The sequence below is a fragment of the Rhincodon typus genome, chromosome 2 (assembly GCF_021869965.1).
Source record: "Rhincodon typus isolate 14 chromosome 2, sRhiTyp1.1, whole genome shotgun sequence".
NCBI lineage: Eukaryota > Metazoa > Chordata > Chondrichthyes > Orectolobiformes > Rhincodontidae > Rhincodon > Rhincodon typus.
Genome location: NC_063333.1, coordinates 40,758,263 through 40,783,196, shown reverse-complemented (window position 1 = coordinate 40,783,196; position 24,934 = coordinate 40,758,263). Strand labels below are relative to the sequence as shown.

At 39.2% G+C, this 24,934-nt stretch overlaps 1 protein-coding gene across 1 annotated transcript in view; it reads right to left on the bottom strand.

Moving 5' to 3' along the window:
- The window catches only part of LOC109916142 (LIM zinc-binding domain-containing Nebulette-like), a 266,201-nt gene that overhangs the window by 29,330 nt on the left and 211,937 nt on the right, over positions 1 to 24,934 (bottom strand). The window contains exon 5 of the mRNA XM_020515853.2: positions 6,518 to 6,692. Within this exon, the coding sequence (XP_020371442.1) occupies positions 6,518 to 6,692 (175 nt within the window). The remainder of the gene's footprint in view (positions 1 to 6,517; positions 6,693 to 24,934) is intronic.

Sequence of the window (24,934 nt, the reverse complement as noted above, 5' to 3'; positions counted from 1 at the left end):
AGTAATGCCTGAGCCTCAATCAATTTATAAACAGGTGTTTATACACCATTAACATTTTCTGGTATTAACAACGTTCACACTTTTTTTTAAATCAAGACACAATTTTCCTGCAGATGCCACACAGACTCTGGTATTTTACTATAATAGGTCAACACTCATGTGCCATCTTTTTTTCTGCTAATATTGGCACTCTTTGATCATAAGGAAAATCATAATGACAGCTGCTTTCATCTTTACTCAGTGTTAACACACACTCACTGCAATCACTGGACATGTTCATGGAGGTAATGGCCCAGTGGTATTATCGTTGGACTGTTATTCCAGAGACCCAGATAATGTTCTGGAGGCCTGGGTTCAAATCCTGCTATGGCAGATGGTGATATTTGAATTTAACAAAATATCTGGAATTAAGAATCTAATGAGACCGTGAACACACTGTTGATTGTTGGGAAAAACCCATCTGGTTCACTAATGTCCTTTAGGGAAGGAAACAGCCATCCTTACCTGGCCCACAAGTGACTGTAAACCCACAGCAATGTGGTTGACTCATAACTGCTCTCTGGGCAATTAGGGATGGGCAATAAATACTGCCTAGCCAGCAATGCCCTCATCCCATTAATGAATAAAGGAAAAAGAAAGCCCATTGTCCCTTCCCTAACCGAAGGCACTGAAGGCCAGTTGTAATGTCACTAATAACTTGCTACTAGTACAGTTCAGAGATTCAGAATAATACTTCTTGAACTGTGTCATTCATTTACTCACTTGACAAACTGACCCTGTCTTATTTCTTTCTTGATCCTTTCATGTTCCATTCAGATGACTAAAATGCAGCCATTCATACCTCATTTGGGCACATCTACTGTTTCTGCATCATAGCCATTACTGCTCATTTTGGCTGCTGCACCTCGAAATCTTTTGTTATTTAATCTTTACCATCCTTCATGACTACAACAGAGCTTCTCTTTTGTTATTCCTGCATACCACCCCTCCCCTCGACACTTATTTCTTTCTTCAGTTCCGAATCTCTCGAGCAGGTGCTACCTGGCCAGGTGTATATTTCCAGGAACAAAAACAAAGTTGCTGGAAAAGCTCAGCAGGTCTGGCAGCATCTATGAAGGATAAAACAGAATTAATGTTTTGGGTCCAGTGACCCTTCCTCAGAACTGTATATTTCCAGCATTTTTTGGTTTTAAATGCCTGAGACACTAATGGAGCAAGACATTGTATAGTTTACATACAAAAAGTATGAAGCTTTGAATAGAGTACATACATGTTATTTAAACTGCATTTTGAAATCACATTTAATGCCCTTTGTTCACCTATCAATTCTGTGATTGCAAATGATTTATTTATTCATCAAATGAAGCTTTATATTATTACCAATTTGTCAGTAACTTATTTCGAGTCATAAAGCATGTGAACTTTACCTGAGATAGTATGGCCTTTGTAAAATTAATAAGATGTAAACAGGTACATAGAAAAGGCTAAGCAAAGGTGACGATTCAAAGCTACTATTTTCATATGTGGTCAACACTTTGTGACCTACAGCTCTACAATTTACATTTTAATATTCATCACTTTCTTCTTTATTTCTGTGATGCCTCCTCCATATTTTGTCGTACACTTGATGTGGAGGTGCCGGTGTTGGACTGGGATGGACAAAGTTAGAATCATCAGATACCAGGTTATAGTCCAACAGGTTTATTTGAAATCACTCAGGTTCGGAAGCCTGTGATTTTAAATAAACCTGTTGGACTATAGCCTGGTGCCGTGTGACTTCTGACTTTGTTGTGGACCGTCAGAGGAAAGCAACACAATGCAGCATCTAGTACACACTCATTCTCACCTGTACTGTTTTTTCTTATAAATATTCCAACAAAGACAGTGGCACAAGCATTTTTCTGAGTTAAGCTCATCTGTAGATATTTTGGCTGTTTAGTTTAAATGATAGACATGAAATTTCTTGTAAAATTCATTAAGGAATAAAGTTGATAACAGATAGCAGGAAGTTCATTTTTATTTATTTAAAGTTGACTTAACTTTGCTGTGTGTAGCTAGAATCATGAAAGCCAATATTATTGCACTGGCTCAGGGACGAACTTCTCAGTGTCACAACTGAGATCAACTTCAATGATCGTTATACCAGTAAAAAAAAAGTGCATAATCTAATGGAGAACCTGTGGTACTGATAACTCATTACAATCATCAGGTTACCTTAAGTTGAATCAAAACTGCTATGGCATTCAGATTGATTGACCTGCCATCAAGTACAGCAGCCATTAAACAAAGACAGAATCAATTCTAATTTTCACAACAGGAACATTTCAGTTGTACACAACAGGTTTTCCCTCCAACCTATATAATATAATGTGGCTCCATTTATCCAAGACTTCGCTCGTGAAAATGATGATGCTTAGTTGAAACAACAGCAGATTACACCGTGCTAAGCAAAGTCAAAGGAAATGCAGAAAAAAAAATCTTCTCTCCCCAAAACTGGTTCAACATAGTCATTATTTTCAATAGTATGATTCTGCAACAGGGCCTTTGCACCCTTGCAATCACATGGTGCTGAAGTGGCTGTCACCGGAACTAACTCTTGGGCCTCTCAAAAATAGAAACTCAGTACGCTGTAGGAGCTTCTGTTCATATTGAGGGTTACTATCACCATCCTCTCGAAGTCTCCAGGCTTGAGCTACTGTGGTACAAGAAAACCATTTCCTGGTCTAACTTGAAGAGTCTCTTTCAATTAATAAGATATAGTTCATTGCATGATAGCAACTATTTAAACATTACATTGATATGATAGACATATTTACTGAGAGCAGGAGGAGAACTTGATATTAGGGTTTCAAAGGGGTGGAACCTAAGTTGTTCTTCCTAACTGTCCCTATGAATTCATCATAATGGACAATGCTTATTGGACTTCTAGGTATTAAATCCTTCATATAAAACATGGAGCTAATTGCTGTAAAATTACATTCAGTGGACTGATGCCATGCCCTCAGTCTCCCAACAAACTGGATTTCCTTCCCAGTAATTTTACCCCTCTTTGTGCCAACTATCCAGAGCTGAAGCAGAGCTGGGGTCAATTCTGACTCTAAGAGAAGCTTCCAATCATGTGTTCCATGATTCTCACTGGCTTCCAGCCGAGCAATGCTTGATTTTAAATTCCTCATCATTAAATAATGCCATGTTTAACCCCTTGCCATCTCCACACAATCTCCTTCAACCACACAGCTTTCTAAGATATTTGCACTCTTGTAATTCTGACCTCTTAAGCAGAATCAATACAATGTGGAACTGGAGGAGCACAGCAGGTCAGGCAGCATCAGAGGAGCAGAAAAGTCGACATTTTGGGTCGGAACCCTTCATCAGGACCCAAAACATCGACTTTCCTATTCCTCTGATGCTGCCTGACCTGCTGTGTTCCTCCAGCTCCATACTGTATCATTTCTGACTTCCAGCATCTGCAGATCTTGCTATCTCCTGACCTCTCAAGCATCTGATTTTAATCACTGCTCCACATAGCTTTTGTTGATCTGTGCTAACAACTCCTGTGTTTCACATGTTGTTTTTAATGTTACTGTAAAGTACCTTGGCACATTTTATTCCATTATGTCTGCTATACGAATTCAAGTTGTCATTCTTTTATAGTAGAAATGATAACAGTAATAGAGACCATTGGCAAGCTTGCAAATTTTTGTTTTTATAACAACTAGTTTTACTAAGGATTGGTCTGTGTATGGATGTTAAGAAGGAGGTTGACAAGTACTACATATGGTGCTGGCTGCCAAAATTATCGTTCATAGTATTAGTTTAGTTTCAGTCTAGGCTACAAAAAAATTGTTTTATGCACAAATAATAGCAACAGTAATAAGGGGAGGCAGTGGCATTGTGGTCAGGCTAATAATTCAGAGACCTAGGCTAATGCTCTGGGGTCATGGTCCAAATCCTGGCAAGGCAATGGGTGGAAATTAAATTCAATCTGGAGATCAAAGATAAGCCATCAAATCTGTGTTGACTCATGTAAAAACCCACCAGGTTCAGCCATTTTGAACATTTGCTTGTCTGGCCTACATGCGACTTCAGGCCCACAACAATTTTTTTGTTTACAAAAGCTCTCTGAAATGGCTTAGCTAGACTTTCAGTTCTTTCAAATCACTATGAAGCTGAAAGAAAATAATGAAACGATATCCACCTAAGGGACATTTCTGCTAGACTGGGTCACCAGCTGGTGGTGAAGGAACTAAAGGCCAAAACATACTTGGCCTCATTCTCCGCAATTAACATGTTCCCAAAACGTCTTTCCAATATGAAAAGTGAATACTGCACAGCCCTTGTGGAGACAAAATTCTGTCCTCACATTAAGGATACCCTCCAACATATTGTGTGGCCTCACTGTGTTGAATGAGATAGATATCAAACATATCCAGAAAGTCACAATTGGGTAACCATGAGGCACAGTTGGTCATAAGAAACAGAACTATATTCAGTCACAATCTGTAGCCTCATGAGCCAGCATAACACTCACACTCCCACCAATGTCAAGCCGGGGGGGTGGGGTCCAAACCCTGGTTTGATGAAGGGTGCAGGAACGAAGCAACATACTTAAAACTAACGTGTCAACCTGGTGAAAAAAACAACACAGGGTGACTTCTGTGACCAGCAGCACAAGCAACAAGTGATATACTGATAAGCAATCCCATAACCAATGGATCTGATCTACGCTCTGTAGTCTTATGGTAAATTAAACAACCAAACAGGAGGAGAAGTCTCCATGAATATCACCATCCTCAATGATGGAAGAGCCAAGCACTTCTGTGCAAACCACAAGACTGAAGAATTTTTAACCTTCCTCAGCCCAAACTGCTGAGTGGGTGATCCTTCCTAGTCTCTTCTGAGATCTTCAGAATCATAGATTCTATTCTTCAGTCAATTTGACTCACTCCACATGATATTAAGAAATATGTGAAGGCACTAGACACTCCAAAAGTGGTGGGCCCTGAGCTTATTCTGGCAAAAGTACTGAAGACACTTGCTCCAGAATTAACTGTGCCCTTAGCCATACCATTCTAGCATTTCTACATCAAGATACCCCACAATGTCGAAAGTTACCCAGGTATTTCCTATCCACAAAAAGCAGAAAACTATCCAACGCAGCCAATTACAACTCCATCAATTTATTCTTGGTCATCTTCAACACGGAAATCAAGTGGCACTTACTCAGCAATAGCCTAGCCACTGATTCTCAACTTGGGTTTTTCCAACTCCTGACTTCACTACAGCTTGGCCCAAACATGAGCATAAAGGCTGACCTGCGGAAGTGAGTTGAGTGTGACTGCCCTGGGTTGCAAGGTTGTTACCTCTAACAACTGGCAAGCTGTCAATGTGAAAGAATAAAATTGATAAAGAGGAAAAGTTTTATGCTTCATTGGAATAGGTATTTATTGGATAAAATGCTATTCTGTTGTGCAATTTTGAAATGCTGGCCATGTGTGATATCCAGAGCTAATTGTTTTCATTTTCCGTGTGGCCTTCATTCATCTTTGCAGATCAGCACAATATCTACTTGGTTGTTGGAAAGCTCTAACAGATGTATAATCTTTTGGCTGACTTCACTGGATTCTGTACTGCAGTTGTTGATTTATACATATGGCCTGAGGAATGAGAGTTTGATGGCTTGGTTACCTTCTATTGTACAAATGGATTCCATTGCACGCATGGATTCTGTAACACAGAGCCTGTTTACAAAGTTATCTTGGAAATTTAAAAGTTTGATAGTTTTGGCAGATTTATGAGCTTCTGTAGAAAATGATGTTGTAAGTGACTATTCAAGTCATGCTTGTTTACTACAATAAATTTACGAGTTCTTCAAAGACTTTCAAATGTTATCATAGGGCTTGCAAGCTCTCTTCATGAAATGGATTCAGGGTGACGGGATTCAGAATGAGGGTTGTAACCGTGTATTAAAAGGAGGAAAAGGGGATTAATAGGGGTTGTACAGGGTAGCTGGGTTAAAGGGATGAGGATAAATGAGGGTCTACACTGATCTGGATAACTGAGCTGATGTTAGACCTTTTAACCTGGCTATCTTAATATTGCCTTGCTTCTATCTATGCTCCAACAGCAGGACTAACTCCAGGCTGTCCCATCCTCCCTGCTAGCAGTGCCTGGACAGAGGCAGGATTGTAACATTGGGAAAACTCTCCTATTCTTGATTCCTACCTCTGTTATGGAAATTTGCCCATTGAGTACCCCAAACTTTCATTAAACTCTGATTAGGTTTCAGCTAAAGTATTGCATCCAATTCTGGTCACCACACTTCAAAAAGGATGTAAGGATCTTTGAGAGGGTGCAAAGGAGATTTACTAGAGTGATTCACAGGCTGAGAGATATTAGCTTTAAGGTCAGGTTGAAAAAGTTAAAAATCATTCTCCTTGGAGCAGAGGAGATTGAGGGTGGATTTAATAGAGTTCATAAGATTTTAATCGGTTTAAATGAAGACAAAAAAAATTACCTCCCACAATGCTAGATCTGCCTTTTTCCATCTCCACCACATGGGGGTGCACTCCCTTGTACATTGCATCGCTCACAAACTGAGTGTTCTTTCTTGCTTGTTCTGTTACCAGGTCATCAGATACTGAAGTGAAGCCCTTGCCTCTTGTCCGTTCAAAGTCCTCATGGTATTTAATCTAGCAACAAAACAAATTAGAGTTTCTTGTTTTTTTTGTCTTATAAACCAAATAATTAGCATTTCTCATCAAGGTCACTTCATTAAAGCAATAAATGTATTTTAATTTTTACTACCCACTCAAAAGCAATCATGCAATCACACACTCTATTACGCAGCCACACACAGTTCCCTAACCACACATACTGCCATCAAATTGCTTCATGCATGAAATCACTCAAACTGTGTGCAGTGGATCAGTTATGTGAATGTTAAATAAGGTGTGTTTGTGCTACATGAAGACACAAGGAACTAGGTTTCCATTTCATTTTTTTTATTCAAACACATTCTTTTCAATATCATCTCCATTAAGGAAGGTTAAAAGAAAGAGTAACTCATTTCATAGGTGTTCATGTGCCAATGTAGTTTTAGTACATCGTTTTGATTAGTTTTCCAGGGCTCATTCCCAGATGTAAAACATAGGCTGTTAGAGGGCTTGCTCCATTATACCAGGGAGATATTATTCCATGTTTCTCTGACACGTCTCATGTCTGGAGTTTCAAAAAGCTGAACTGGTCTGCCTTTCGTTTCTTTCAGGTCATTATTGTACTGCACCTACAGGCAACAAATCAACAATAATAGGTTCACAAAATATGAGCATAGTCCCGTGACGTGGAATGCTCTATCAAGCAAAGAAGCAAAATCAAGTTTAAAAAGTCAATTAGATGTTATTACACCTAAAAAGGAACTGTAAGTACACGTTAACTAAAATATTATTTAATGATGAACAGCTTTAGACATGATTGTATTGTCCCATTTCCAATCACCATTGCACTATATTGTTTTGAGAAATTCTATTTTTTTTTTGAGAGTACATGCGCAGAACAAGTCAGTTAAAAACAAAAACAAAACTTGCCGAGCTGAGATTTGATTGATTCCTCTTGGCCTGTTCCATCTCAAGAGTAACACTGACAGCAGTGCCTTTGCCAACCTGTTCTTTATATTTAACCTTATACACAAGGATATAAATAATTAATATTTCATACTTTCATAAGATTCAAATAATCAATCATTACAATGATAACAAATCGTTATAATTGTTCAATAGATATATTTTGTTAGAGATCATTTCTGCTTTCTTGACCATTTCTCGGTTTGAAACTTTCCACTTAAAAATGAATTTTATTATAAAAACAAACCAAGCTGATGTTCTTTTGATTCCCCTTTACTCGTTTTAAATCGTAAAGCTCAGGAACTGCTGTTACTTGTCTAATTTCTTCTCTGTATTTTACCTAGTTAAAATTAAAAAAAAAAACTTCTATTTAAACAAGTGTAAGAATTCTGCCACATTCATTAATGTTGACTTAGTAATGTTAAGCAGATAATTAAACCAGTTTTTGACCACATTCTTTTTTCTGAAGGAATATCGAACCAGGTAAAAGTAAGTAAGTACAGTAATCACAGATCTTTAAAAATCATATGTTTCAGCTTACAACCAAAGCCATAAAATTTTTGAAACACTCAACAGGAAAGGCAGCAGATGTGGAGAAAGACAGTTAGCATTTCAGCTTGACGACTTTAGTTTAGAAATAATTCCCTGTTGACAATTCCCTCAAGTGCTCCTTGATGTTCCATATAACCAACATGGGTCACTGTCATGACCCCTCTCTTTCCACAATAGGTTGTGCCACAGCCTGCTAGCCCAAAGCAAGTGAGACCCAGTGCACATAATAACCACAACTTTCTGCAGGACCACCAGGTGATCAGTTAGAATCTTCCAGGAGCCAGCAATCCAAGGGACATTCAAACTCAACAATGTTTCATCCCATTCGTAATAACTGAAATTTAAGCATTAGCAGCAAAATGGCAAATGCCAAACAGGCAATTTCCCAAATCTTTGGTGCATTGGTAGAAACGTGGGAATGACTCTTCTATCAGTGAGACATGGAGGTAACTTCAATGGAGCTGATTGGAATTGGTCCTTGGTCTACAGCAGAGAAAGGAGATAGCTGTTTGATAAGTCTTGGAGTCGTGGTTGTGCACGGAGTGGACGTGATCCGCAGTCACCTAGTTTGCGTTTGGTCTTCCCCAATATACAGAAGGCCACATTGAGAATTGCTAATACAGAATACTAAATTGGAAGAAGTGCAAGTATTTCACTGTTGGAAAGTGCGATTGGGGCCTTGGACAATGAGAAAGGAAGAGGTGGATGGACAAGTGTTGTATCCTTTGCACCAGTGCAGAATGGTGACATGGGAAAGGTGGTGGCATTAGGGGTGACCACAGAGTGGACCAGAATGTTACAAAAGGAATGGGCACTTTGAATACTGAAAGGGGAGGGCAGGTGAAGATATACTTAGTTCTTGACTTTGACCGTTAAGTTCTGTTCAAACCTTCTGCCAGAAGTTAAAGGATATTGCAAATTCATGAAGTTCTTAAAAGCAATGAGGAGTTTACAAGTAAGGTGCTATTAGTACACTGCAAACAGTTGAGCAGAATAAATCAAGCAGTACACTTTATACAGTCAGAACTCATAGCACTTAAAATGTAATTTGTGGACTTTGGGCCCCAACTACCATGATTTCCCAGAACAGTGAATATAAATGTTATATTAAGTGTGTTAAAATGTGAGGAGGGATCCATCAGAGTGATCTGTTCTGGATTTGACAGGTTCTTCGCTGCTCCACATACCCAATTTGGGTCACTGTCATGCCCCCTCCTCTTTTGAGGAGAATCCCCCAGCACTAACTTTGTGTGCTAATAAAAAAGTGTACTATTAAAACAGCATGATTTTCAACTGAGAACTGAGTTCTGGAGGAAGGGTCACCGGACCCGAAACGTTAACTCTGTTTTCTCCTTCACAGATGCTGCCAGACCTGCTGAGCTTTTCCAGCAACTTTGTTTTTGTTCCTGAGAGTTGATATTTAGTTTGACTCATTATCCATAGGTAGATCATATCTCAGTATGGCAACGACAAAGCATAAACAGACGCACAGGTGGGAGGGAAAAGGAAGAGAAGGAAAAATAATTATTAAACTACCTCACCATGCTTATATTCTGCTGATTTTCTTTAACATGTTTCATTTCTGGAGTTTCTTTTACTGCTGTACCAGGACCTAACTCCTCCTTATACAGCACCTTTAACATAAATGTATGCATTTTAACAAAATCACCAGTACAGTAGAGTTTAGGCAGTTTGTGTGCATTTGCTGAGATTTTAATGAATGTTTAGGAATGGTTTGCTTAGTCACCAAAAGTTTTGCAGCACATACACTAAACAAGCTTTTTATTTAGTGTTATTATCTTAGCAATGTCTGAAAATGAACAGTTTTCATTTTACTCGAAGCCTTTCATTTTATAGACATGCTGGGAAGATAGATAAGACAACGCCTCTGGACCTGCAGCACATCCCATGGTACTGCCAAGTCAAGGATTGAAATGATACTGTAACCCACAACAACCTGAGAGTTTATTGGGAACAAACAAACTCAAAGATGAATCACTAACTTGGACACACTGCAGCCTCTACTCACATGAATAAGTGCGCAGCAACATAGCGATGGAGATCCATTTAGTATGATGTCAGCATTGCCAACAGGTTCTTCCAACTGAATCATGTGATTTGAGAAGTAATAACAGGGTCATAGTCATAGGGGTCTACAGCAATGGAAACAGACTCTTTGGCCCAACCTGTCCAAGCTGCCCACTTTTCACAATTAAACTAGTCGCATTTGCCTGCATTTGGTCCATATCCCTTCAGGCCTATCCCATCCATGTACCTGGCTAATAATGTTAATATCCAGAAAATGCTGGGATTGACTAACAATAACTAAAATTGGTTTGAATAAGGGAGGTAGAACAAGGCTGCTGGAATCAAGACTTGCATTTATTTTTATTTGTACTCTATAGTCCTTTCAACCCAGCTGTTGCTCACATTTGAGGGGGAAATTGGTCATTGTCGCTTCCCAGATCCCTAACCAAAGGTGAATCAAAAACAGTGTGGCCAACCAAGGGGTCTGTTTTTTCCTATTCATTTATGGGATATGGGCATCGCTGGCTGGGCCAGCATTTCTTGCCCATCCCTAGTTGCCCTTGAGAAGGTGGTGGTGAGCTACCTTCTTCAACTGCTGCAGTCCTCCTGCTGTAGGTTGGCCCACAATGGTTATTAGGCAGAGAATTCCAGGATTTTGACCCAGCGACAGTGAAGGAACGGCAATATATTTCCAAGTCAGGATGGTGAGTGGCTTGGAGGGGAACTTGGACGTGGTGGTGTTCCCATATGACTGATGCCCTTGTCCTTCTAGATGTGTTTGGAAGGTACTGTCTGAGGATCTTTGGCAAATTTCTGCAGTGAATCTTGTAGATAGTACACACTGAGCGTCAGTGGTGGAGGAAGTGAACGCCTGTGGATGTAGTGCCAATCAAGCGGGCTGCTTTGTCCTGGATGATGTTGAGCTTCCTGAGTGTTGTTGGGGCTGCACTCATCCAGGAAAGTGGGGAGTATTCCATCACACTCCCGACTTGTGCCTTGTAGGTGGTGGACAGACGTTGAGGAGTCAGGAGGTGAGTTATGCACTACAGTATTCCTAGTTGCACACATTTGTGAACCAAGCCACAGTTCAATAACCTGTCACAAACAGTTCATCCAAGAAACAAAAGAAAGATACTTGTCTTGCCAGCTTAAGCCTGCAACCTAACTATGGGAGAGGTGAGATGACTTGGAGGGTGATCACAAGTAATCTGGAGTAAAAATACTTTTCATTTTTAAAGCCCTTTTAGTTTTCTTTGGTGAGATGGATTTCTGGTGCTTCATTCACAGTTAACACCCTTTCATTAAGCAACCTGCAAGTCTTCTGTGTACTCCAGCTAAAACAAAGGTGAAATTGAATAATCTATGAGCTCTCCAATATGTACACAGTTTGGACACTAACGAAATGGAAGTCTTTTCTGTTCACGAACTTTGCAGGTTGGTAATAGGGCACTCTCAAAGCAACATGGGTGCAGTTACGGGAGCAGAAGCTTTCCTGAAGCTAGAGAAAGGCAGCAATGATTAAGAAACCCATTGCTTGGGCTGCATCGAGGATTGGGAGATGCCAGATTGGTTCCCAATTGCTTCTTGAAACAAGCTTTGGCATAAAAGTTCAGGGCGGCTGTGAACTGATGGATCTAAATCTGTGCCTGCACTGTGTTTCTGAGAGCTGGAAAAAATGGCAGCAAGGCCTGAAAAAGTGAAGTCGTATCATTCTCCTCATCTCCTCTGGGATCTTCACATGCTGCTTCCCCCTCTGGAGGGTTTTCTTCTTCTTCTTGATAATGTTATAATTACAGTCTCCTTTGACACTGTCTTCACATTTGAAACAATACCTCAAGGATTCTAGCAATGGCAGTGTGCATATCACCTGTGTAAAGTGATAATTTATTCAGAAATTCAGAAAGAAAACACTATCACACTAATATAATAAGCCAAAGTACTGTTAATGACTGAGCAACTGGCCTTTGTGGCCTAGGCTAGTATTATCTCACTCTATACATAGGATTCATCCCACTTGGCTTTTGAAAACCCTTAAATTCAATGCCCTAATCTGCGAGGTGATCTTAATTGGATATGTAGTGGAAACCTTACCATGGTTCACACTGATATGCTCCATGCATTTGGGGAATTAATCTTCAACAATTAAGGATCCTGTTAACAGGCAGCTGAACCAGAATCTTAGGAAGCTGAAGTTCAGAGGAAATGTGACATGCTTTCAGGAATACACAAAACAGTCATGTAGCCTCCTTTTTAACAATTTATTCTTCCACAGTAAGGGGTGCACTGATTGCGCATCCCTCAGTGCCCTTGAGCTGAGTGGCTTACTGGGTCATTTCAGAGAGCAGTGAAGAGACAACCACATGGGTGTGGATCTGGTGTCACATGTGGGCCAGACCAGGTGAGGATGGGCAATCCGTGCCCTAAAAGACATTGGAGAATGAGATAGTAGGAACTGCTGATGCTGGAGTCTGAGATAATAAGGTGTAGAGCTGGATGAACACAGCAGGCCAGGCAGCATCAGAGGAGCAGGAAAGCTGACATTTCGGGTCTGGACCCTTCTTCAGAAACAAAAAACGAGATGGGTTCTTATCACATTTGACAATAGTTCCATGGCCACTAATATGGACAGCAACTTTCTATTCCAGATGTATTAAGTGAATTTAACTTCTACAGGCTGCAATGTGCCCAGGTATCTGGATTATTAGTCAAATAACATTACTATTATGCCACTGTCTCCAGTTAATAAAAGACAAGTGCACTGCTCACTTATGTACAGAGCCAACTAAATATTACATTTGGAAGACATCTGGGTTCAATAGGATGACTAAAGTGTTCCTGAACCACATTTGGAGGCATTAAATCAGTAAGCAAAATAGGACAAATGTTTTTGCATATCTTTGACAATGGAGGAAACATTAAACATGATTTGTGCAGTTGGGATAAAGTTTCTTAGACCTCAGTGAAACATGACTAAGAAGTGGGCAGACTTAAGACTCTGGAACAAATGAATTTCCCAAGTCTTGATGAAATGCACTCCATTTCAATTGAAAGCCTAACTAATCAAAATGGACTTTTTTGGAGAATATTTAGGAAATCTGAGGAAGGACAGATTGTTCCAGAAGACTAAAACAGACTGTGATAACAGTTAAGAGGAAAAGAGAAAATGGAGGGAAATACACTATATTTACATATAGCAGTCAAAATGTCAATGGAGTCCATTTTCATCAGCTCCTTCAGGCACTCTCTGACCTTATACAGATGGGATCTTGGTGAGCGGACGAGCAGAAATGCAGGTTTCACCCAAAGGTCCATTAAGCAGCTGATAGTCACTTAAATTGCTCACAACTGCACATTAAGGAAAATGCATGGTACTTTGGCAACCAGAGCTTAATAACCCAAAAACTCTCCTAACAATTAGATTGTCATTGCTGGAGATTTTGAACACTATTTAGCAGTTACATCACCTTTTCACTTACTGCTAGAGGTTTGATAAAAGACTTTTGAAATACATCAGAAGACTGTTAGACTTTGTAATGTATATGAAGGTTCTATGAAGACTTAAGATGCAAATTTTTGAAGGATTTCATCTCATAAGAGTACTACTGACCTTATTGGACACGTCTTAGGACTGAACAAGAAAACAAGAAAATAAGGATATTTTGCTACAAGACTCCCTTGATTTATAAAAAGCAATGGGAAGAGAACTTAAGTACATGCAGAGGAGCAAAAGATGATGCAGAAAACCACAAGATGATGCAGAAAAGAGGATCAGGAGGATAAAGCAGACTTCTTACCCACTATGGAAAGATGACATCCCTCCTTTTCTGAGCCCCTTCTAGCAAAACCTCATTCAAGAGCTTGTGCATGCATGCTTTCAATCCTTAAGCTGTGCTGATAACTGCCACTCTCAATCAGCTAGGGTCACTCCACCCTTCACTACAGATAAATACATGGAAACTACATTCAGGTAAGGATTTTCAAAGCCATTTTGAAAACTTGACATACCCAAACAGTGTCTTGTTTGTGATGCAATCTTCAAATTCAAAACAGTCTAATTGGCTAGGTGGTGAGTTCAGCATCGAACAGAGGCAGGAGCTGCCTGTTTAACATCAGTGGCAATGGTAGGCAGTAGACATGTTGGGAGATACCACTGCCCTGTTGACTAAAACAGGCAGTTTGGAGGTTGTATGATATTCCAATTGGCCATGATAAGACAGGTAGTAACAGTATTCAGGTTAACACTTGCTGGACTCATTGAGATAATTTAAAAAGTTGTGCAAAGCAAATGATTCCGGCCACATGTGCAAAAACTTGCAGTCTGCGGAAGAAAGCATTCAAAATCTTATGACATTCCAGCTGAGCCCCTTAACAATCTTCTTAAGGGGCATCTTAATTAGACCTTCCCTGTTCCCTGCTCCTGGCAGCGAAGTGTAATCCGGAGACTGCTGTAGAGGCGTCAGAAACCCAAGACCTCTAGGATGACAATTTTCAAAGGCCATCTGCACAAGCCCCTGACACTGCAGCCATTTGAAAATCCCAGGCTTAATATGACCATTAGCAAAACAACCATTTCGTACCAGCACAGAAATTGTTGGAGAAACTCAGCCGGTCTGGCAACATGTATGGAGAGAAAGCAGAGTTAAAGTTTCAAGTCAAATGATCCTTCTTTCTGAAGAAAGGTTCCTGGAGGCAAAACATTAACTCTGCTTTCCCTCCACAGATGTTGCCAGACCGGCTGAGTTTCTCCAACAATCTCTGTTTTTGCTTCAGATCTCCAGCATCTTTGTTTTATTGCATTTTGCACGCCTTCTCACCCTTTCAAAGTGATCCCTAAAGCCTTGACATGCATTTATGAAAAAACAAAATAAATTTATACTTACTACACTAAGATTGTGTTGGTTTTTCTTAACTCTCTCTATTTCTGGAGAATCAGCTACAGTCGTGCACCTACTTAGCATCTTTTCTGCTTCATCTTTGTATTTTTTCTGTGAGATAATCAAATTATGATTATAGGTTAACTCTCAGATCTATGGAAGATGCATATCTAAATCCTAACTAGTGCTGTACGTTCACTAACTGACAAACTGCAGTTTATGTTTCTGCTTTTAGAAGAATTTTCCTTGATTTTTGATATAAACATTAGCTTCAAAACTTTTGACACCAATGATGTCCTATGATGAATGACAACTGCGCATTCTCACCTTTTTTTTTAGTGAACTGCGCATGAACAAACAAAGCAGATTTTAAAAAAACCTTAGAAATCTACTTTACTTCACCCTTTTTCCTATTCATTGCTATAATCTTTCATTTGATTTTCTTTTCCATTCTTATGTTGAAGGTTTTTAATAACTCTTTACTTAAATCTTTTTGAAATATTTCACAGCTACAGTGCATGCTCCTGGGTGTTGCCAAACATAATCCACAAACTATTTCTTGACTTTCAGTCAGAGTTTATACTAGTTGCTACTCACCTGGCTGTAAATATCTTTTACATGAGCAGCATGCATCAACTCTGGTGTATCTGTAATGGTACCATACTTGTTTTGTCCCAAGTCAGATGTTTGTTTATACATTGCCTGTAATAAAAATCAACCGTAGCTTACTAAATTAGAACAGGCAAACTAATACTTTAATTTTAATTTTACAGTGCACCTGACACGTTCTCAGAATATCATAAAGAGTTTCACAGTAAATTATGTACACCATGCATAAAAAAAAAGGTGCTGATGAAATTTAGAAGGTCTGGCAGCATCTGTGGAGGAAGAATCACAGTTAGCATTTCAAGTCCAACATAACTCTTCAAAACTTTGGTACAGTTATACAATCATTGTACCTTAGGTAGATAAGGACATCCACAATTTGTGCACTACATGGTCCCGTGGGTACTAACAGTTGTGGCCGAAGATGTTTTTTTTTTTAAATGATTTTAGAAGATTAATTCTGAGGAAGGGTCACTGGACCCGAAATGTTAACTCTGATTTCTCTTCTCAAATGCTCCCAGACTTTTCCAGCAATTTCTGTTTTTGTTTCTGATTTAGAGTATCTGCAGTTCTTTTGGTTTTTATTAGAGGTACTCTCTTCTTCAAATTATGCTGAAAGATCTGTTGTGTCTCATCAGCAGGCAAGAAAGATGTCAATTCAACACTTCTTCTGAACAATGGCACCTCAGACAACATAGAAAGTCCTCATCACTGTACCAAGTACAGGTAAAGGTGTACACTCAAGTCTCTGGAGTAGACAAAGAACCCACAATTCGATGACTCAGAATAGAGTCATACTAATAAGTCAAAGTTTGCATTGACCACACAAGTTTATGTTTTGGTAGAAATTCAGAACTGATACGAGGTAAATTATTAATTTTACATCTGAGATTAATATAATTTTGTCAGCCAATGGAATTAAGGGACATGGGCAAAGGTGGATGTACAGAACAGAATTTAACAGACTTACCAAATTACCCAGGTGACCTTTCTGCCATCCTATCACAGCACCCCAAGCCTTTGACTGGGGAACAGACAGGTTCATCCCCACTTGAAGTCCAGAACTGGCAAACTGCAAGGGTAGTGGGGGTCAGGAAGACATGTGATAGAGACCACAAGGTGTAGAGCTGGATGAACACAGCAGGCCAAGCAGCATCAGAGGAGCAGGAAGGCTAATGCTTCAGGCCTAGACCCTTCTTCTCTGTGATAGAGACCGGCAGGTTACCCTGCTCAAGCCTTCGGTTGCAAGATGGTGGGAGTGTGGGGCCTCCACACGATCTTCTTTCCCAATCAGGATCACCCAGACCGTCCTTCATGGTCAGCCACGCCCAGATGCTCCTTCTCCCCCTATCCTTTTCATCAACACCATCACTTCCATGGGACCTGTGAAGGACTAAATGATCTAGTCCTGCTCCTATGTTCACTAGACTGAAGTGTGTACTTTTCATTTTATGCACACACTTCCAAAACGCATCAAGTGTTGTTACTGCTAATTTTAGTACTTCATTCCTATAAAATTATTAATTTTTCAATCAGTATCAACATACATTTAAGTTTGAACATGTTTAGAAGACCATTAATCAATATTTTTGATTTGTGTAATATAATGTTGCAACAGCCATTGTATAGGCTAAATGAAATGAAATGAAAAGAAAATTATGGCAAATATATTTTATAATTATATTAATAATTATAGGATAAAAACACAAACTCAGGATCACGAGAAGAGCTACAATGAAAACATTGGCATTGACGAAAAAAAATTAACGAGACACATCAATAGTTTGAAATCTGTATTTACCTGACTGACAATTTCCGAAGCTTTCTTAGCACGTTTCATGTCAAGAATATCAGAACTCAATTCCATCCCTTTGCCTTTGATTTTGACCGCGTGATCCCTTCTGTATTCTTTCTGCATTATTTAAAATTAATACTTGGGACTTATTAAATCTTTAATTGTAATGAGAAGACAATGCAGAGAACATGTTGAATTCATGAATGACCGAATCACATTATGATTAAGTGAACACGCCTCATTTAATATCTCAGCTGCATTTTTCACTCGAATCATGTCTGGTGTATCTTCCAGCAAAGTAAGTCCTTTTACCTTTAGACATTCTTCCCAGTCCTTTCTATACTCCCTCTGGAGGAAACATTGGTAGTTTGTTTAAGCCATTATTTTGAAAGCGAAATCAGTGCAAAATAAGGATTATTGGTTAAAACTATTTATTCAGTTTCGCAGCAAAGACAACAAGTTATAATCAAAGACATATTCTGAATTCAATAACATCAAAATTAGGTGCCTCTACCTCATCTAATATCTGGGATGCATGTTTAACTCGAGTCATGTCAGGTGTGTCTTCCACTAAAGTTAGTCCTTTTCCTTTCATGTTTTCTTCCCAGTCTTTTCTATATTCTTTCTGAAAAGATAATTTTGTGAATTTGATTCATATTTATATCACTTTTATTATTATTTTCAGGATGTTGCATTTGAACTCAATTATTTGAATTCTCCCAAAAATAAAACTCAATTTTCTAAAAACGCTTTTTGGCCAAATCAACCGCATGCGCTTAAAACAGTGTCAAACAAAGCATATTAATCTTTACAACAAAAACAAAGTTGCTGGAAAAGCTCAGCAGGTCTGGCAGCATCTGTGAAGGAAAAAACAGTTTCGGGCCTGAGGAAGGGTCACCGGACCCAAAGCGTTAGCTCTGTTTTTTCCTCCACAGATGCTGTCAGACCTGCTGAGCTGTTCCAGCAACTTTGTTTTTGTTCCTGATTTACAGCATCCGCAGTTCTTTCGGTTTTTTAATTATCTTTACATTCTGTTAGAACCCATTGATTGTTATGTCCCTGCCACGAGTCCCAAGTCATCCGCAATAAGGTGAAAAAGATGAGGCAATACTAATATCATCAGTAGCAGTATGTGGAGAAGGCACTGGTCCATGAAGATATTACTTTCTACAGCATCTGACTACAGCAGGCTGAGTGCCAAATGTGTGCTGCGGAGACTGTTGAGATAGCAGCTCTCTAAGTAACTGTGTCTGGGTGTGGGTTCCCATCATTTAAAGGGACTGGGGCTCCTACAATAGCTAGTGACTGTGAGATGCTCGAACAAATGGCCATTGTTTCCAAACCCATTATAAAAACAGAATATTTATCACCATCGGTTGTTTCTTACAATTTAGTTTTGATGTAGCATTTTTCTTGAGATTAGCATTTCTCTTTGGAGAAATATTGTTGTCTAAGATAGTGCTTCTCATAGGGTTAATGCTGAAGATGGCAATAAACTCCACCCTAAGGCAGGACAGCTGCAAAGGAGACAGACCTACCATCTAAGTCTTCTTAGTCTTTAAAACGTCTTTCTTGCCAATGTAACTTGTACTTGTTCGTTATTAGTAAATAAACTATATCTTGTTAAAGACAAGTGCTTCTTCACGTTGTATTACCAAGTGATTTTCTTCTACCATACTAGATAAAGCAGGTCCTGTTGTTGCCCACCTAGAATGCTGTAAAATTTGCAGCTTGATTATATCTGATTATTCATAACTTACTTTGTTCTAGGTTAACTATGAAGATAAATTTAATAAAGATATTAAAGAAAAGAGGTATTGCTTCAATCCCCAGGAGAGCATTTACTTCAAACAGTTACAAGCTGCATCTGTTCTTGCAAGTGATGTAAGCAGGATTTGTGAAAGATTCTTGGCCATTCTCCTCCTTATATGACCAAACTTGACAACTTCCATATTTGTCGTTTTATTGGTTGTTAAGTAGTTTCTTTGGGTCATTTGCTGAAGTGAATATATGACAATGCAGGAGCCTGGAATTTTAAAATGTGAAGCATCTGGAAGTAGAGTTGCTGCCTGGTTCCATTTATTTAATAGATACGTGCGAGTGCTGCTGACCATTGTCCAATCAGGATATCCATGTCCACCTCGTAGTTTTAACCACCACTAGTAAGAATTTTAACAAACTAAGGTTGAGGAAATACCAGAGTATTTTAAGTGACTGCTTAGCAGCTCCTTCTAAAGTCAGTGGATAGAACATTCTGATCCTACAGGAAGTGAGAAGAATGGCACGTGGGCAAACTTAATTAAGAGAGAGAGTCAAAACATCAAAATTTCAAACAGGATAAAATTCAATAGTTAAGTTGTCAGTCTTAAAAAGTAGATGGACTTCCTCATTTGCATGAACATTTCCATTTGCACTAAGCAGAAATTCACCAAATTTCCTCAGACAGCACCTTCCAAACCCACAATCACTTCCATCTAGAAGGACAAGGGCAGCAGATACATGGGGACATCACCACCTGCAAGTTCCCCTCCAAGCCACTCACCATCCTGACTTGGAAATATATCGCTGTTCTTTCGATGTCACGGAGTCAAAATCCTGGAATTCCCTCCCCGAGGGCATTGTGGGTCAGCCTACAGCACATCGACTGCAGCGGTTCAAGAAAGCAGCTCACCATCACCTTCTTAACGGGAACTGGGACAAGCAATAAATGCTGACCAACTAGTGAAGCCCATGTACCATGAGTGAATTAAAAAAGAATGGTAGATGCAAGTCTAGCTTTTTCAACATGATGCCAGTGGTGGTTGTCCGAAGATTTTATTTAGCCACACAAGAAGTGTATTACTTTATTCATCAAAAAGTATGACTGGGTTAGTAATCCTGGAGTCCCATTTGGAAAAAATGACTTCTAAATGCTGTCTGAAATGTTGTTCCCGTTTGGATATACTGCTTTTTCCTCGGCCACATAATAGAACCATTGCCTTGCAAGTTGAGGTTGAAGGAAAATGAAGTGGAAAAAAAAATGCAGAATCACTCAAAGTTCACCACCACCTTTGCAAATGCAACTAGGGTTGTGCAAAAATGCTGGACCAGCCAGCAACACCCATATCCCAGGATTAAATAGAATATCTTAAGCAAGTATAATGCCTGCCAGCCTTGTGTTACATACAAAAACAACTGATCAAATCAACACTGTTTATTAAAGATAGTGAAATGGAAAGCACAACCAAAATCTTTAACAAAATATATATTTCTGATTAGTGTTCTTCATTGTATCTTTTAACATTTTCAACATTTACTAGTTTTCAGATACATCGATACTCTACTTATCATCTGTATGGTGAGAAATTCCTGTATTTGTTGTAGGTGCACTGTCTACAAATATTAAAGAGTGAGTCTTACCTCATTAAGGAGGCTGGTGACATGTTTAGCATGCAAGTAACCTGGGGTCATATCAAGGTCCACTGACACACTGCCTTTGATCCATTCATCAAAATCTTTCCTGTACTCTTTCTAATTGGTAGAAGAGCAAATGTCAGAATTTTTACGTTCATGAGACATGATTCATAGAATCATAGAATCCCTACAATATGGAAACAGGCCATTTGGCCCAACAAGCCCAGACTGAGCCTCTGAACAGCATCTCAGCCAGATCCATCCCGCTATCCTATCCCTGTAAGCCAACGCACCTAACCTACACATCCTTTAACACTATGGGTAATTTAGCATGGCCAATCCACCTAATTTGCACATCTTTGGACTGTGGGAGGAAACTGGAGCACCCAGTGGAAGCCCGCGCAGACACCGGGTGTACGTTCAAAACCCCAGATTAAAGAAAAACATTTATTCTTTAGTTTGTAAATGGATAAATGTAAGATAATGATAATCATATTTTAGACTTTTAGTCACATAGAAAATTATAGCACAGAGGAGTGCATTCGATCCATCCCACGAGTGCTGACTCTTTGAAGAGCAGTCATGCTTAGGCTGACATTCATCACTTTGTAATCTTGCGAGTTCCTCACCTTCAAGTATCTGCCCAACTCTTAAAATTAGGAATCATCATGCATCATCTCTTCAGACAGAGTTATCCAGGTGCCAAGAATGGTTAGTGAAAGAAAATCTTCATCTTCCCTTTTGCCTCATATCTTTTACTAAAGATTTTAAATTTATAAGTTCTGGTCATTGTCTTATTGGCCAGAGTTGGCAAGTTTTCTTTATCTGTCAAAATGTCTCATTCTCATGATAATCTCCATTTGGTCATTTCTTAATGTTCTGTGTTCTGAGAAGAACACTTTATCACTCTCCCTAACTTTATCACTCTCCCCACTTAAGTGAATCACTTATCCATGGTATCATCCTGTAATAGCAAAGTTTATACCAAAGAGCATTTATAAACACACAATGCCCATCAAAATGATCCTGTTGATCAGAATAGGTCATTCTCATCATCCATTCATGGCAAGGCCTTATTTCTTATCGATGTAATGATAGCAAACTGCATTATAAAAAGCAATGAACAAGTAACCAAAGAACTATTTCTTTACCTCACTTTGGATGGATTGCACCTGTTTTGCTACTTCATAACTTGGCGTCTCAGTAAATTCCATCATTGACTTCCCTTTAGTTTTTTCATACTCTTCTCTGTATTTGATCTGTAATATGCAACAGTATTCAGGAGAAAGGCCTGAGGGGAAAAGAACATTTTTCTGGTATTTGTTTCATTAGAATATACAGCTTGTAATACCTGACTCTGGAGTATCGCATTCTCCTTATGATGAAGCTGTTCTGAAGTATCTGTTGCCAAACAGTAATATCCTTTGCTTTTTTCAAACTCTTTTTTGTATTCATGCTGTGAAGAAAATGTGGCACACGATAATGTCAAATCCAGATGTATTTGCCAACAAATTATGAGTTCATTTTCTACATATTGAAGTCAAAAAAATACAGTGTTGGCAGCTGCCACTAAATTATTTCTGCTAAGATATTCTCATGTCTCAAAAATTATTTAATAACGTTACGAAGAAGAATACCAGTAAGTGATGCCTGACATTTGCAGGCAGCTTGAGGCCCATTGGTGTTCATGGGCTGTAACGCAATGAATTAACACAACAGCAGACTAATATTTCCATTGGCAATAAAGAAAAAATAGAGGGCAGCGAAACTTAAATTAAAAGGAAACTGAAGTTAACAGTTACCTTGCCTGCTCAGTTTCAGGGTTACATTGCTAGGTCACTTAAGTGTTCGTTACTTGTCCTCTCCATGGGAGAAGGTGCATGGCGTGGGGGAAGGTTAGTTTAAAATGTTATATTGACAGACGTGCAAGCCACAGGAGAGTTGCTTTGGCAAAATCTGTGAACAGTTCCATTTGGCATAAAAAGAAATTATAAATGAAACAGTTATCAAATATGGTCAAATCCACACACAGTGGGATTGATGTTGTTGTAAAAATGATTTTGAAAATATCAAGTCTAAGAAGTGATCTTAGATAACGCCAGTCCAATTTAAAATGTTGTGTTCTCTCAATTCATTGTTTAATGTATTTTTTAACACAACTTGATATGATGCAGAAAAACTCAGACAAAATTTGTTAATTTGAAGTATTTCATGTGAAGTAACTTCGGAATACAAGGGTTCAGTTAAGAGATTAGAGATAATTTACAAACTTTCTAGAAAATGCACATTCCAAAAGTTGCTAATTAATTCAACTATAGATTGTTTTCTAGTTGGTTACCAAAAACAAACATTATTGAAACGAGGCAGGCAATTTACTAATTTCATCCTCCCACACCTCAGTAGCAAACATCAAGTTCTACTCTACACACAAAGTGTAAATTAATGATTCACACCCTTAAAAAAAAAACTCTATCCTAAAAATACTTATAAATGAACAGCATTTGTTGATTTCTGTTACTTCTTTTTCAAAACAAACTTGATCTTTAATGCTCATGTGAGAGATGCAAATTTTGGAAAACAGAACATTTCTGTGCCCAATGCTTGTATCCAGTATCCACATATCAACTCTGCCTACTTTGCTAACCACACAAAGTTTACTTCAGTCTTTCTTGAACTTGGTTATCACACCTTTTACAATAACTGGACATAATTTCAAAGAAGTATAGGCAGTCAAAAAAAACTCACATCACTTTGCAACTTGCTAGCTGCCAGTACATGCTCCAGATGCAACAGATTGGGGAGATTTGATGCTGTCTGATCCATTTTTTTACGATCGGTCTTGTATTTCACCTGAAAGTATAAAACAAAACTTAAAAGCGAAGGGAAATTTCAGATCCTATTTCTTATGTTTCTGTGACAAACAACATTTTGAAATGTTCTGAAGCAGGTTCTTACTGGACTCAAAACTTTAACTCTGTTTCTCTCTCCACAGATGGTGCCAGATCTGCTGAGGTTCTCCAGCATTCTCTGCAGCATTTTGCCTTTATAGAGTCATAGAGCTGTACAGCACAGAAATAGACTCTTCGGTCCAACTCGACCATGCCAACCAGATATCCTAAATTAATCTAGTCCTGTTTGCATATGGCCCATATCCCTCTAAACCCTCCTTATTCATTTACCCAACCAGATGCCTTTTAAATGTTGTAATTGTACCATCCTCCACCACTTCCTCTGGCAGCTCATTCCATACACGCACCACCCTCTGTGTGAAAAAGTTGCCCCTTAGGTCCCTTTAAATCTGTCCCCTCTCACCTTAAATCTATGCCCTCTAGTTCTGGACTCCCCTACCCTGAAAAAAAAGACCTTGGCTATTTACCCTATCCATGCCCCTCATGATTTTATAGTTCTCTGTAAGGTCACCGCTTAGTCTCCAACACTCCAAGGAGAATTGCCCCAGCCTATTCAGCCTCTCCCCGTAGTTCAAACCCTCCAATCTTGGCAACATCATTGTAAATCTTTTCTGCACCCATTCAAGTTTAGCAACATCTTTCCTATTGGAGTATTTGACTTGTGCTGTCACATTTTAATTGCATGTTAAGGGAATGGAACTCTCTCCTATTCGCAAACACAGAGCACTCTGATGGCAATGTGTATGAAATCAATCACATTTGTGACCTGCAAGAAAACCAGTATTCAATTCTCTCCTTTTCTCTGTGGTGTCAAGTTCTAATCCAATAGTTGGTATATTTAGGTAGCATAATGGCTCAGTAAATATCACTGCCGCCTCACAGTACCAATGACCTGGCTTCAATTCCACCTTTGGGAGACTATGTGGAGTTTGCACACTCTCCTAGACAACAAGGTGCAGGGCTGGATGAACACAGCAGGCCAAGCAGCATCATAGGAGCAGAGAGGCTGACGTTTCGGGCCTAGACCCTTCATCAGAAAAGGGGGAGGGGAAGGGGGTTTTGAAATAAATAGGGAGAGAGTGGGAGGCGGATAGAAGAGGGATAGAGGAGAGGATAGGTGGAGAGGAAACAAACAGGTCGAAGAGGCGGGGATGG